Genomic DNA, 14,383 nt, shown 5'->3' with positions numbered 1-14,383 from the left:
AATTGTGATCATGAGGTCATGGATTCGAGTCCCGCTCTTGCCTTGGCCGCGTCAATCTTAATTTAAGGTAGTTCCACCCTTATGTGACTTATAAATAGCAATGGTTGAAAGTGGAAATACTATCAATTTCCACTTAATATAGTTTAATTCAATTAATAACCAAAGAAAATGTGTATGCTGCAACCTTTTCTAAGATGTCAGACATACAAAAACAAGTATATGTCATAATCAGAAAACCACACATTTCAGTAAAACAGAACAATAAAAATAGATAAAAACTTGTTGAAATGACATTAAGGAAAACATTGTATAATAGAGGAAATACCAGCATACGGGTTATTGCCCTTAGCAACATTTTTTCAATATAAATAATTGATTTATTGAATATTGTTTAACGTTCCGCTCGAGAATTTTTCACTCATGGAGACGTCACCATTGTCGGCTGCAAAATTTAGGTCTGTGCTCGGCGCTTACGGCCTTTGAGCAGGGAGGGATATTTATCGTACCACACCTGCTGTGACACAGGGCCCGGATCCGAAGGACCGTCCAATTTAGTCGCCTCTTACAACAAGCAAGGGGTACTGAGGACCTATTCTCACCCGGATCCCCACGAAATTATTGATTATCTATGGAAAATATAAACTTTTTCACTATAAATAGTTTTCCAAATTTTTTATATTTTATCCAGTGAATAAAATTCCTCTAAAAGATATATTTCTATCGTGTGCACAGTTTAATTTAAGGATGAATGCTACACCAGAAAAAAATTATATGGATGAAAAGTGGAGGATGTGTACAACAATAGTTTGAAAATGAAAACTTTCAAATTTTACTTTATTTTGTCAAAAAATGCAGTTTAAGTAGAAAGCAATCTGAAAAAACAATTAAAACCCCTGCTGGACTAGAACCCGTGATCTATACAGTTCAGCAGTCGACGTGCTAACCTAGTGAGCTACTCAGCTTGGCATTGGTCTTTGAAAGGTATAGACACATATTGCTGATATTTATATTTTCATCTATGCTTTAAAAGAAATTCAGCCATTATGACGATGTAGAGTACCTCCTTAATAAGGATTTTTGCGCTAAACGATCAGCATTAAAAGCGAAATCGCGAGTCTTTCAGATGAGACCTTTAAAACCGAGTCCGATATAGGCGTTGAGATGATAAACAACACCGAGTGGTATAGATTTTTAATTTGTGGTACTTGACCTTCAGCTGGTGACCTCGACATAAGCGAAACATTCTTCAAGAGACGTGAAACAAAAGAGACAAGAAATGTATGTCCCCTGTGGTGCAAAATTAAAATGGGTTATATACATGCATCATTTAGTTGATAGTAGCGCCAAAACAATTCAAGATATTCAGTGGATAATATCTTCTGAAGTCCAGAGTGGATTGACCCTTGGCCTTTGAGCATGTGATCTAAAAATCACTAGAGGTCATCTACTTCTTAGGTTATACCAGTGTACCAAGTTTGGTGTAAAACAAGCAAACGAACCTTAATATAGGAGTCAATATTATATATATTACTATGTCCAGTTTGACTCTTGACCTTTGATCATGTCAACCCAAATAGGGATCATCTACTCCTTAGGGTGTAACAGTTTACCAAGTTTGATGAATTTCAAGTAAAGGAATCTCAAGATATTGAGCGGACAGTCAGTTTGACCCTTGACCTCAAAATCAATATGGATCATCTACGACTTACAATGTACCAAGCTGGGTGTCCAGTTTGACCCTTGATCAAGTGAACCCTAACCAATAGAGTTTATTTACTCCTTATGATGTACATATACCAGTGTATCATGTTTGATGTCTGTCAAGCAAAGATTTCTGAAGATATTGAGTAGACAATATTTCCTATGTCTAGAGTGCATTGACCTTGACCTCAAAATCAATAGGGGTTATCTACTCCTTAGGATGTACCAGTGTACCAAGTTTGATGTCTGTCAAGCAAAGGGTTCTCAAGATATTGAGCAGAGAGAATCTTCCTATAACCAGTTTGACTCTTGACCTTTCATCATGTGACCTAAAATCAATAGAGGTCCATGAGTTCTCAACATATTGAACGGACAGTACATTTCTATGTTCAGTTTGACCCTTGACCATGACCTCAAAATCGATAGGGGTCATCTACTCCTTACAATGTACCAACTTTGATGTCTTGTCAAGGAAAGGGCTCTCAAGATATTGAGTGGACAATATCTTCCAATGTCCAGAGTGGATTGACCCTTGACCTTTTGACCTGAAAATTAATAGGGGTCCTCTTCTACTCATTACCAACCCACATATGAAATATCATTACGATCAAGTAAATGGTTCTGAAGATATTGAGCGGACAACTTGAGGTCTACCGAGATGCAATCTGATTAAAATCACATCTTTGATCCACTCATTTAATGTTATGTCGCTGCACAAAGCGACATAACAATCTGATTTTAATCAGAATGCGACAGATGCAAAGCAATATGCCCCTCTTCTATGATTGGGGGAGGGGGGGGGGCATAAAAATCTTTTCTGCCAGAAAAAAAATCATGCCACCACCTGCCTTTGTTTCATTTCGTGAAAACATGGTTGTAAATATATAAATCACAGACCATCAAACGCGTTCCGCAATCATTTGAGATGGAGGTTGATGTGTTTGTTGTCATTATTGGTGGGTATTGAAGGAAACTTTGCATGATCAACCAATAAGGACGACAAAACCACACTTCATCGTTTGAATAACTTCAATAAAAGCTCTGTCACTGTGGTGAAAATCCATGACACTGCAAAGAGGGAACAGTATAGATTGTCACTGTGTACAGATAAGTTCTTTTCTGAGCGTTGTTCCTATTGGCAAAATAAATTCTACTTGTAGAATCACTTACTATCGTGAGGTCAAATCTTCCACGTTTCAAATAAAAATGCATACATTTTCGAATTCATGGTTTTAGTATTTCAAATTTTTTACGATTTGAGTTTTAGTGTCGTGGTATATGGCAGTACAATTTCTGTCTGTACAATATAAATTCGTGGATATAAATGTATCATGAAGCTAGACCACCGCTTAAATGAGGGTATTTACACTATTTCCGAATAGAACAGGGTTTCATCAGAACAATGATCGTTAGAAAATATATTTTGTAATCTCATCTTTCATTACAGTCAGAACTATTACATGTCAGTAAAATGATCCTCAGTTGCGATTCTTCGAATTATTTATTTCCAAGGTTCAGTATCATTTTTTTTAATGTCTAAATACAATCAAGTTGACTAAAATTTCATTTCCTTTACATTCACTCGTGGTCTAGGAACTTAATATATCAAAGCACCATTTTCTCTACATGTAGAAAATGGGATATATATGACAAACCTCCGTATAAAAGCCTCCACCAGCAATCGCACTAACTCACTTCAAATACTATGAAATCATTATTTTTCGTAGTATTTCAATAATCATGGATTTCGTAAATACATTAGTAAACCTCAAACTTACAGTCCCGACTAATGGTCATGCAACAATAAGTATAGTAAAATCTACTACGTTTATGCGAATTTTCCCACGGAAATTTTGTCGATTAGAAAAACTTATCCCCACGAAAAATACTCGATTCCATAGTATTCGTGTAATTTGTTTGCTTAACCAAAAGAACTCCTCAACAGTTTCGTATTTAATCCTTTAATCGTTTTGGAAAATAATATACATGTATGCAGGTAAACAATGCACTGTTAATTATTGTTATTCCCTGGGCTGTAACTTGCGCAAATTTTGTATCGTTCAAATTTTTCCTTGACTTTTTCTTGAAAATCTTTCGTACGAAGAACGTAAATCAACGGGTTAAGAAAAGAATTCGAAAATCCCATTAGCAGAAGATGGGTTCCTACAATGTCCTTAAGGATGCACATATCTTGCCTCACTGTGATTTGTACAAAGGACGCAACAACAAAAGGGCTCCATGTAATCAAAACACAACCAAAGACATAAATCATAGTTTTTAAAGATCTCCAACTTCGATTCGACAAACGTAAAATTCCCACATTCCCTCGAGTCCTTTCAACAACCATGATATTTTCCAGTGCTTCAATGCGTTTGATATGGAGTCTAGCATTTCTGTACAGTTTGATGTAGATTATAAACATAACGCTAAAAGGTACGAGTGCTCCAAACACGGTGATAAATATTATGTAATTGGCTGGCAGTACGTACAGATATGAACAATACTGTTGGTAATGGTCATTTCTCCACCCCATCAAAGGAAGAAATCCTACTGCCACCGAAATAATCCAAATGGCAGCAATAGTCAAGGTGACCCTGTTCCTAGACACTACAGACTTGTACTTCAAAGAGTATGTTATTGCAATGAACCTTTCCAATGCAATGCACATTAAGCTGAGAATGGACGCTACACAAGTTGAAATAGTGAAACCGATTCGTATCAAGCATTTCTCGTATGTTTTCTCATTCGCCTTCGTAATTAATGTTCCAACAGACACAACACCAACGAAGAGATCCGCCACACCAAGTGTAGAAATGAAGGCCACTTTCGGATTATGGAATCTCTTGTCAATTATCACAAGAAATAGAATCCCTACGTTTATCCCGATAATCAAAATTGTTAAAGGAATAAGAATTCCTTCCTTAATTTTTTCATGAATATTGTCAGCTTTCGCAACGCATTCCACTATCGTGACATCATTTTTGGCAACAGGTTGTAAAATTTCTAGCCATGGAACTGTTGCAAAAGTTGTCATTTCTACGATAATGTTGGCAGACTTTCGCTGTCCCATCTGTTAATGATCTCCTTGCAGACGTGGTGCGAACACTAAATGAAAACACGGAAGAAATATTATTTGAAAAGTTCATGTTGGCAATACTTCCCTAAATGTGCATTGACTACTTAACCACTAAGCTATAATATAAAAGAATGCCTAATAAATTTGAATTTAGATCCAATTTACTTTTAACTATTTTTGATTGAAATAGCAAATTGATACCAAACATCGTAGAATGGAAGAAATATCCCCTACAGAAAGTATGCGAGCCTCCCGTGCGTTAGTTGTAAAAGTTGTTTAGAAACTGTTTTCCACAAAATGGCTCATGATTTCTCAAAATGTAAACTAGGGTGAATCGCGAACAAGAAATCGTCATAAATCCAGTCGGACCAGAACTACGGTAAGCGGAGACCTAACGATAGCGGAAACTTGGTCAAGATGCATGTAAATGCGTCAGCCGCATGCTGATCAAACGAAAATCTTACACATCTCAAGCACCTTTAATCTGAACCTTCAGCGTCCTTCAGAGGCAAAGCATGCACGTAGTATCAATTGATGTCCATTAAATATAGGAATATCCAGCACACATCTTTTAAAGTTCTGATATCGTTCATTGGAAAAAGGTACCATTTACACCAATGCATATATACCTTATTATAGAACTTAATAAAAAATGTCAATAGATTTGATAAATGATGTTGCGATATGAGGTCACCCAAGGTGCAGGGATCGGTCTTCTGAAATTATATTCATGTATCTCTGCATAAATAGCAATAGCGGATACGGACATTTAGGTCAGGTCTCTTCAGATGAACGAGATTGCGCGAGATAATTAATAGTTTACATCTGTCAAACTTGAACAGCAAAGATTGGAATCTTGGATAGCGATTAATTTCTCTGGAAAGTTTTCTATATAAAAAAGAGAATATTAGATCCTTCTATCCGTTTTCCTTCCTCCAAGATGTAATTCCTTAAAATGTATCTTTATATAATTATACAGATCTATTTACTCAACCTTTTCCCCCATCTTCGCGAGCCACGGGTGACGCTCCACCCTTGGCTCGCGAAGATGTCTTTCCTTTTATCTAGATCAAAAACTATTCTAAGAATCTAGAAACATTCCATGCAACATGTTGACGGTGCCGGGGGTTGGGGGTTGAGGGGGGGGGGGGTTCAAACCTATACTATGGACTAATACTTAGTATTTTGCAACTAAAAGGGCGATTATTTTCTACCAAGCTCTATTTGGGTGCCTGACATAGCCTCTACCAAAGGAATGAAGATGCTTAATTCGAGAAAAAATCTCTGTAGTGTAATGAAAGTGATTGATTGTATATTGTTTAACGTCCCGCTCGAGAATCTTTCCCTCATATGGAGACGTCACCATTACCGGTGAAGGGCTGCAGAATTTAGGCTTATGCTGGGCACTTACGGCCTTTGAGCAGGGAGGGGTCTTTATCGTGCCACACTTGCTGTGAAACGGGGCCTCTGTTTTTGCGGTCTCATCCGAAGGATTGCACCATTTAGTCGCCTCTTACGAAAAACAAATGGTACTGAGGACCTATTCTAACCCGGGTACCCACGAGATTAGTGTAATGAAAATCGCAATGTTAAATAAATAGAGACCCAAAGGCCTTATCGGTCACCTGAGTACTAGTTAAAAGTATCACTAGTCCCAAGGGTTAAAAATCGAGAAAAAATGTCCTGTTCTGAATATCTAAGCTAGATTATAATATTCAGCAACAGCATAAAACAAGAAGTGTTCTTAAAACTTCAATGCCCTTACAAGTGCATATACTGATGAAAGGCTTTACATAATATGATATATACAATATCACTAATTTGAACCCACCCTAAAATCAAAACCCCGAGGTTGTTGTATAAGTACACTTACAAAGTCCTTCAAATGATAAAGACAATCACTATAATAATATTGGCTCCACCTTGAAACCAAACCCTTACCCCCTAAGATCATGAAATTTACAATTTTGATACAGGACCACCTACTCCTTCTAAATATCCATTTAGTTTCAATTTAGTATTGATAGCATTAAAGCAAATATCATTTACATGTTTTGCACATGTATACACTATACCAAGTTTGACCTCGCCCTTGAGTCAGAACCTCTACCCTGGGGATCGTGAAATTTACAATTTTGGTAGAGGCCTTTCTGCTTCATATCATTATGCATTTAGTTTTTCTTAAAGAAGTGCAGTTGTAGAGAAAACTTTTAAAAATTGGTATATTTTTGGCAGTTTTGTCCTGCCCCTAAGGCCTCAGGAGTCCTGAAATTTACAATTTATGTCCTTGTCCTAAAGATGCTTCATACCAAATTTGAAAGGAATTTATCCCCTATTGTGGCCCCAACTTGCCCCTGGGGGCTATGATTTTAACAAACTTTAATCTGCACTATGTCAGGAAGCTTTCATGTGAATGTAAGCTTTTCTGGCCCAGTGATTCTTCTTTAGATTTTTTAATAATTTCCCCTTGATATTTGTATGCAAAACTTTTATCCTCTATTGTGGCCCCAACCTACCCATGGGGGCCATAATTTAAACAAACTTGAATCTGTGAATCTGCACTACATCAGGAAGCTTTCATTTAAATGTAAACTTTTCTGCCCCAGTGGTTCTTGAGAAGATTTTTAAAGAATTTTCCTATAAAATTGTATGTAAAAATCTGATCCCCTATTGTGGCCTCATCCTACACCGGGTGGGGGGTTCATGATTTTAACAAAATTGAATCTGTACTATTTCAGGAGGCTTTCATGTAAATTTCTTTTTTCCTGACCCAGTGGTTCTTGAGAAGATTTTCAAAGATTTTCCCTATATATTTGTAATATGTAAAACTTTGATCCTCTATTGTTGCCTCATCCTACCCCCGCAGGCCATGATTTGAACAAATTTTAATCTGCACTATGTCAGAAAGCTTTAATGTAAATTTGTAATTTCCTAGCCTAGTGGTTTTTGAGAAGACGATTTTTAAAGATTTTCTCTATATATTCGTATGTAAAACTTTGATCCCCTATTGTGGCCCCAACCTACCTCCAGGGGTCATGATTTTAACAAACTTGAATCTCCACTATGTCAGAAAGTTTTCATGTAAATGTCAGCTCTTCTGGCCCCGTGGTTCTTGAGAAGATTTCTAAATTATCCCACCCTATTTTTGTGATTATCTCCCCTTTGAAGGGGCATGATCCTTCATTTGAACAAACTTTAAAGCCCTTCACCCAAGGATGCGTTTGCCAAGTTTGGTTGAAATTGGCGCAGTGGTTCTGAAGAAGAAGTTGAAAATGTGAAAAGTTTACAGACAGACGGACGGACAACAGGCGATCAGAAAAGCTCACCTGAGCTGAAAGCTAAAAATGAATGTGTTAAATAGTTTAATGTGATCCAAGCACACCTCCTACAAACAATTCCCATCTCTAGAGCTCAATATTTCTGATTTGTCGTGTCTGTGATAACTTGAACACTAACCTAAAACAAAGAATCAAATATGCTGCTGAAGAAACCTTGTTTAGATGTGCCATCAGCATGTGATCTGAAAGAGGAAGACATACCAAGGTATTACTATAATTAAGGAGAATATTAACTGTCAGATATTTTTCTATTAAGTTGCATTAGAACTTGTAAAATTCAGAAATTTACCCGTTACTTGATAACTGCTTTACTGAGGGTGTACAGCTGCCCACCTGAAACAATGAACATAACTACTGTACATGTATATCTATTCAAATTATGTCATATATATTGTCAGTTTGAGTAATCTGAGTCTTCTTCTTTAGAGGATGCGACTATTTTCAATTGGTACCTTGGTTGTTTGTTGGTTCCCAAAGTGTTCACTTTTTGGTAGATTACTTGTTGATTCTTTATTGACCTGACTACGACAGCATTTGCTTATAGCTGTCATTTCATTATCATTGTACAAGGTCCTGCTCTCCTTGGTATGCACTGGGAAATGGCCAGTCGATCCAAACAAAAACTGTTTCATTTCCTGCTCAGCATTCATAAGCTTCTTGGACTTCTTACAACACACTGATGTAGGCAAAATTGAAAAACAACCGTTGTCTTCTTGTGCAGAATCTGTTGCTTCATCCAGCGAACTCAAAGAGTAATTATCTATTGGATCAGTGTCATCAATAATTACAAGATCGCTGTCGCTACCACTCCAGTCCCCAGCTCCCTCAGTGCTCTTGGATGCAAAGGTAGATTCAGGTTGCAGTGTCTTTCGAATACTTAGAAAGTTTTTACTGTTTGAATGCTCTGTATGAAGAGCGTTTGTTTGGGAATGGGGCTTTAGTCTGTTTGCGTAACCGTTCTCTCTGTCCTTTGTGTTCATACCCCAATTTCCATTCCGTTCAGCAACATTGCAGTCCATATTTGGAACTGTCTTTTGATTCTCCTTGTCATCACACCAAACCTCCTCCTGATTTGTGTCTTCCATATTATTATTCTTGTCTGCATTTAAAAGTGAATTTAGAGTGGATTGCTTTTGACCCCTTATGTCTTTATTTCTTCTCTGCCCATTCATGTTTTCGTACGCTGGCCTGATATGCTCTGTACTATTACTATTACTCCAGGCGACAACTTGACCATATCTGTAGCAAACAAAATGAAAATTTATTCAAATTAAATCATTCACCTGTGTGGAACTTCATTTAAGAAATAAGATTTCATTTTTGAATGTTGTTGGGATATGACATGAAGTTGGTCACGTGATCAAATCCTACAACGCCTGAAGGGCGTTATAGTAGATTTGATCCCAATAACATTCAAAAATGATATTTTATTTCTTAAATTTATATTTTCTATTTTGATTTGTGTTCTTACCGAGCTTCCATGATTATGTAGCAGATGACCAAAATAACGATCGTAGAACACAAAATATAGTTCATAAGAATTTTATCGAATAAAAAATTAGGAACAATATCAAAGAGAATATAAGATATAGAAATTTAATTGAAAATGTTAAAAAAGACGAAACATGTGTAAAAATAAAGGTAATTTAGAGCATAAAGTTAACTGAAATGATGACAAGAAGAACGGAGTAAACTACATCCGTGGTGTGATTTGGTCGCGATCAGCGATGGAGAAACTGGCGTCAGTCTAGCTTACTAAGTTGAAAACGCAATTGTTTATCACAGATTTCGACAGAAATTCAAAGGATCCGAGAGAATTGATGGTGGATATGATGGGTCAAGTTAACGTTAAGCTCTTAGTCAGGTTTTTGGAAAGAAACAACGGTATGTTCATCGTTAGGACTCGTGGTTGTAGCCATGCAGGAGACGATTCAAGACAGTAGGACAGATTTAGACCAAGTGCAGGTAGGTTGTGTCTTTTATTTACCTTCAGTGTGTGTAAAATAAAATAAAAACGAACTGACGGAGTTTTTGTTCACTTGAGAGATTTCTGTTGTAGGATTTTAATGAATCGACTGGCACCGGTACCCAGTGACATGAACATGTAAATTTTTTGAGCCTCGAAACCTGAGCCTCGCTTATGATTATGCCGAGTCATAGCCGTGATGAAAGTTGCCAGGAAACAACAGGTTAACTTATCATCATGAAGTAAATACATGTAGGCTTATAACTCTGCCCACATGTTTTCGCTTCCAATATCATAGAACTTTATTTTATAATTTCGCCATGCAGAAGTTGCAGAAGGTATTTAAAACTGTATAAAATGAAACAACAGAACGATAAATGTTTAATGTTTCTCTTTTATAAATTGATGAAATTCTTGTTTGTTTACAAAATAAACTGTATAAATATCCTGCTGCGTTTATTTCTGTTACGATGTCATTGCAGTGGCGGATCCAGGGTTTACGTAAGGGTATGTGTGAAAGTCAAGTATTAGCCAAAATGCTTAGCCATTTTGGGTGCCCATCTGGAATTTTACTCACACTATTTCTATTATTTAAATTTGTGGCGAGAGGGAGGGGGGGGGGTCTAAATCCCCCACTGCATTGCATAAGCAAGAATTTAAGCCAGGTGAAAAAACAGGAACTGACTTTTGAAGCGGTGATTGTATTCATACGTAAGAACAAATTGATCACATGACCAAATTCATGTCACACAAAATTGAACATCAATTTCAATAGTACTGTCACATAAGGAAGTGCATTGGCAAATGTAAATATTTATCAATAATCAAAGTTCAATTAAAATATTTTTGTTAACAATGCCCCTAGTATGAAATATAAAATACATCATTTCTACAAAATCTAGAAAAAAAGACAAGTGATAAAAACTAGATGTGTCAGCACAACACGAATGCCCCCGACTGGAGTAAAGTCAAATGAAGGAAATCCATCAAAGTATAGCATTGTGTGTTACATACATTTAATACAATGAAGAGCTTACATGTAACAACAATCCTTTATAGGCTTTAAAGCTGTATGATACGATGTTCATATATTATTTTTGTACATGATAACTTTAAAGCAGATAATTAGTTTTTAAAGTTATCAACTTTCCCTTAATTACATGCATAAAAACATTTGCATGTAAGGGCTGTTCCAGAAATGATCAAATGGGGGGGGTCGGGCGGCAAACGATATTTTTTTGTGTGGGTGGTCGTAGTTTTTCATATTTTAATTGGTCCGTGGTTGGACTGTTAAAAAAATATTTATTATGGGTAGTGGGTAGTTTCTATTGTTTTATTTTGTGCCACGTGGGTGTTGAGTTTTCAGAATATTTTTATTGTCGCTCTTGTCATGTTGGTTACAAAACGTCGGAGGGAAAATTGAAAACGTGCTTTCGAAATGCTGCTTTCGAAATCGGAAATCGGAAGTAACATAGAACTATTTGAGTTGTCGCTCTTTGCAGCGCATAATTTCCCATTACGGCACTCTTCAAATTAGAGGCGCGTTTAGTAGGGTCCCTTTGGACGTGATGGCGGCGAACTCTGTTCTGTAGATTATTACAGTTTACAGTGCATCGATTTTGGGAATATTTTGAAACCAATAGGTACTCCGTTTTCTAATAAAAATAGGCAAACCTTAGTTGATTTATATGAGGGTACCGATGCGTTATATTTATCAGTCGGTGTGATGGTGATATAGAGGCCTCCGGTCGCGGGCTCCATTAGAAGACGAACTATTCGTGGAAAAACATATCCATACCCATTTCATGATAATAGCATCGTTTGGACTCCCAATCTTTCCAACATTCCCGCCATAGATGCCTTTGATTGTTGATGTGACATCGTTTCTTCAGAACTACTGTGATACAATGTCGCACAGGCATTACCGCGTCATTGACTAGAATGTTTGTCTTGAAAACCTCGCGAGATTTGTACCGTTTTCATTTTTAAAAATATTTTTGTGGTGGGTCTGGTTAGTTTTTTTTTTTATTTATTAGATGGGTCATTGTAAAATGAGTTTATTAATTTGATGGGTCATGGGGTAATTTTTTATTTTTTTTTATGGGTGCTTGGTATATACAAAAGGTGCCTCCCCCCCCCCCCCCCCCCCCCCCACCCCCCCATGTATTTATTTCTGGAATAGCCCTAATAGAAAACAGTGAAAAGATTATTTGAAAAGTAAATTAGTAGCAGGAACGCAGAAATTTGCGTCTATAAATAGCCCCACACAGGTCACCGTCAGGGGAATCCCAACATGAGGTATATAAAAATCAAAGGCACTATCTAACTTTAAGGGGCGAAATCAAAAGATTGTTGTCGGATAAATACTAAATTCAAATAGTTAGGGGGAGGGGAGATAAATTCTCCAGTAGTTTCTGTCGTCCGACATCCATTACACTTTAGTGGGAAAAGAAAAATGACAAGCGACTTTTAAAAACCACATATCAATAATATTACATTTTAATGAACATTTAATAGTTTTAATTTGTTAATAATCAGTAGAAAGGGTATACATAGTGTTATTTATAATCATGTGTTGTACTTATTAATGGATTAGTTTTAACATTCATCATGTTTAGTTTTAAAGGGGGGGGGGGGGGGGGTGAAAACTATGTGAATTTAGTTTTTTGTCCTACATTGAACTTTTGATCTCGTCCCTAAGGCTAAAAGAGCGTAAAGCAACGAATTACTATTAGGTATTTAATTATTTTTATACATCTTAAACTTATGGCACGAGTATACAGTACTGTTGTAACCAAATACACAGCTTTACACGCAGATAAGATCACCAATGATTTGAAAGTCATAACTGGTCACGTGACTGACTTCAAATGGCCGAGTGACAGTTGTTTGTAAACACCAATTTAAAATCAACTAATTCAGGTTAAAACAGGTAAAGTAACGTATGATATGCAGTACAGCCTCATAAATATGTACATGCGATGATTCAACAGCAATTTTACAAGGCAGAAAATTTTTTCGAAATTCGGACCATACAAATTTAACAAGCATTTATAAAACAAATACATCAAAAATCAACGAACTGGAACAAAACTCAAACACAATCTGTAATTCATCAATATATACATCCTGTATACAAAAAAAATCAGTTCAATATCTCAAGGTGATTAGGAAAAAAAGTCAGGAAAACTGATCGTAATAGTAATTTTTTCTATGTTAAAGGAGCACAACTTCATCAAAAATCAATGAACCAGAACAAAATCAACCTCAATATGTAACTGATCAATATACACCTGCCTACAAAAAATCAATCCAATACCTCAAGATGTTTAGAAAGAGTCCGGAAAATTAGTCAAAACAATAATTTTTCTATGTTAAAGGGGCACAACTCCATCAAAAATCAACGAACCAGAACAGAACTCAAATTATTCGATCTGTAATAACTCATCAATATACACCTGCATTCAAAAAATCAATTCAATATCTCAAGATGTTTAGAAATAAAGTCTGTAATACTGGGAAGGACAGACAAAGGTAAAACTATATGCCCCAATCACTTTGTGGCGGTGGAATAAAAATACCCGGTACTTGATAGATACTTAATGATAATAGAATATGTTAATCTTGAAAGCTAATATACATGTACATACCGTGGTGTTGCAGGGGCAAAAGGCACAGATTCACAGTATCCGTAAGTGTCAGTTCTCTGTACTCCATAACTTCCAAAATCTGTTTCATTTTCTCTGCAATATAAAAATTTACTGTAGCAGTCATGACCATTGTTTTCATAATATTTTGTCAACAAACTAAACAAGAGGCCCACAGGCCTTATTGGTCACCTGAGTACTAGTTAAAAGTATCACTAGTCCCAAGATTTCATCAATCTAAAAAAAAATTCCTGTTCTGAATATATCTAAGCTAAATTCTAATATTCAGCAACAGTATAAAACAAGATGTGTTCTTAAATTTCAATGCCTTCAAAAGTGCATATACCAATGAAAGGCTTTACATAATATAATACATGTATTAACATTAAACGATATGATTAATTTGGACCCATCCAAGAGTCAAAACCCTGGGGTTGCGAAATTCACTAGTTTTTGTACATCTGTACTGCTATTCCTGAATGTGAATTTAGATTTTATATGATATCAGCAAACTTAAAGAATTAAGTCCTTCAAATCCTGAAACCAAACCCTTACTTCCTAGGATCATGAAATTTACAATTTTTGTAAAGGACTAACTACTCTTTCTGAATATACATTTAGTTTCAATTCATCATCAATAGCATTAAGGGTGAGA

At 36.2% G+C, this 14,383-nt stretch overlaps 1 protein-coding gene across 2 annotated transcripts in view; it reads right to left on the bottom strand.

Annotated features, from left to right (window-relative positions):
- Nucleotides 1-3,642: 3,642 nt before the first annotated feature.
- LOC125658431 (probable ATP-dependent DNA helicase HFM1) overlaps nt 3,643-14,383 on the bottom strand; it is a 53,358-nt gene continuing 42,617 nt past the window's right edge. For both annotated transcript variants that reach the window (XM_056149554.1, XM_048889698.2), the window contains 5 exons: nt 13,732-13,824; nt 8,568-9,354; nt 8,405-8,448; nt 8,234-8,297; nt 3,643-4,806 (listed from right to left, as the gene is read on the bottom strand). In XM_056149554.1, coding sequence (XP_056005529.1) covers nt 8,234-8,297; nt 8,405-8,448; nt 8,568-9,354; nt 13,732-13,824 — 988 coding nt within the window. In that variant the 3' untranslated portion in view covers nt 3,643-4,806. The remainder of the gene's footprint in view (nt 4,807-8,233; nt 8,298-8,404; nt 8,449-8,567; nt 9,355-13,731; nt 13,825-14,383) is intronic.

This window comes from Ostrea edulis, chromosome 9 (assembly GCF_947568905.1).
Source record: "Ostrea edulis chromosome 9, xbOstEdul1.1, whole genome shotgun sequence".
In the NCBI taxonomy this organism is placed as follows: Eukaryota; Metazoa; Mollusca; class Bivalvia; order Ostreida; family Ostreidae; genus Ostrea; species Ostrea edulis.
This window is presented reverse-complemented; position numbering and strand designations above follow the sequence as displayed.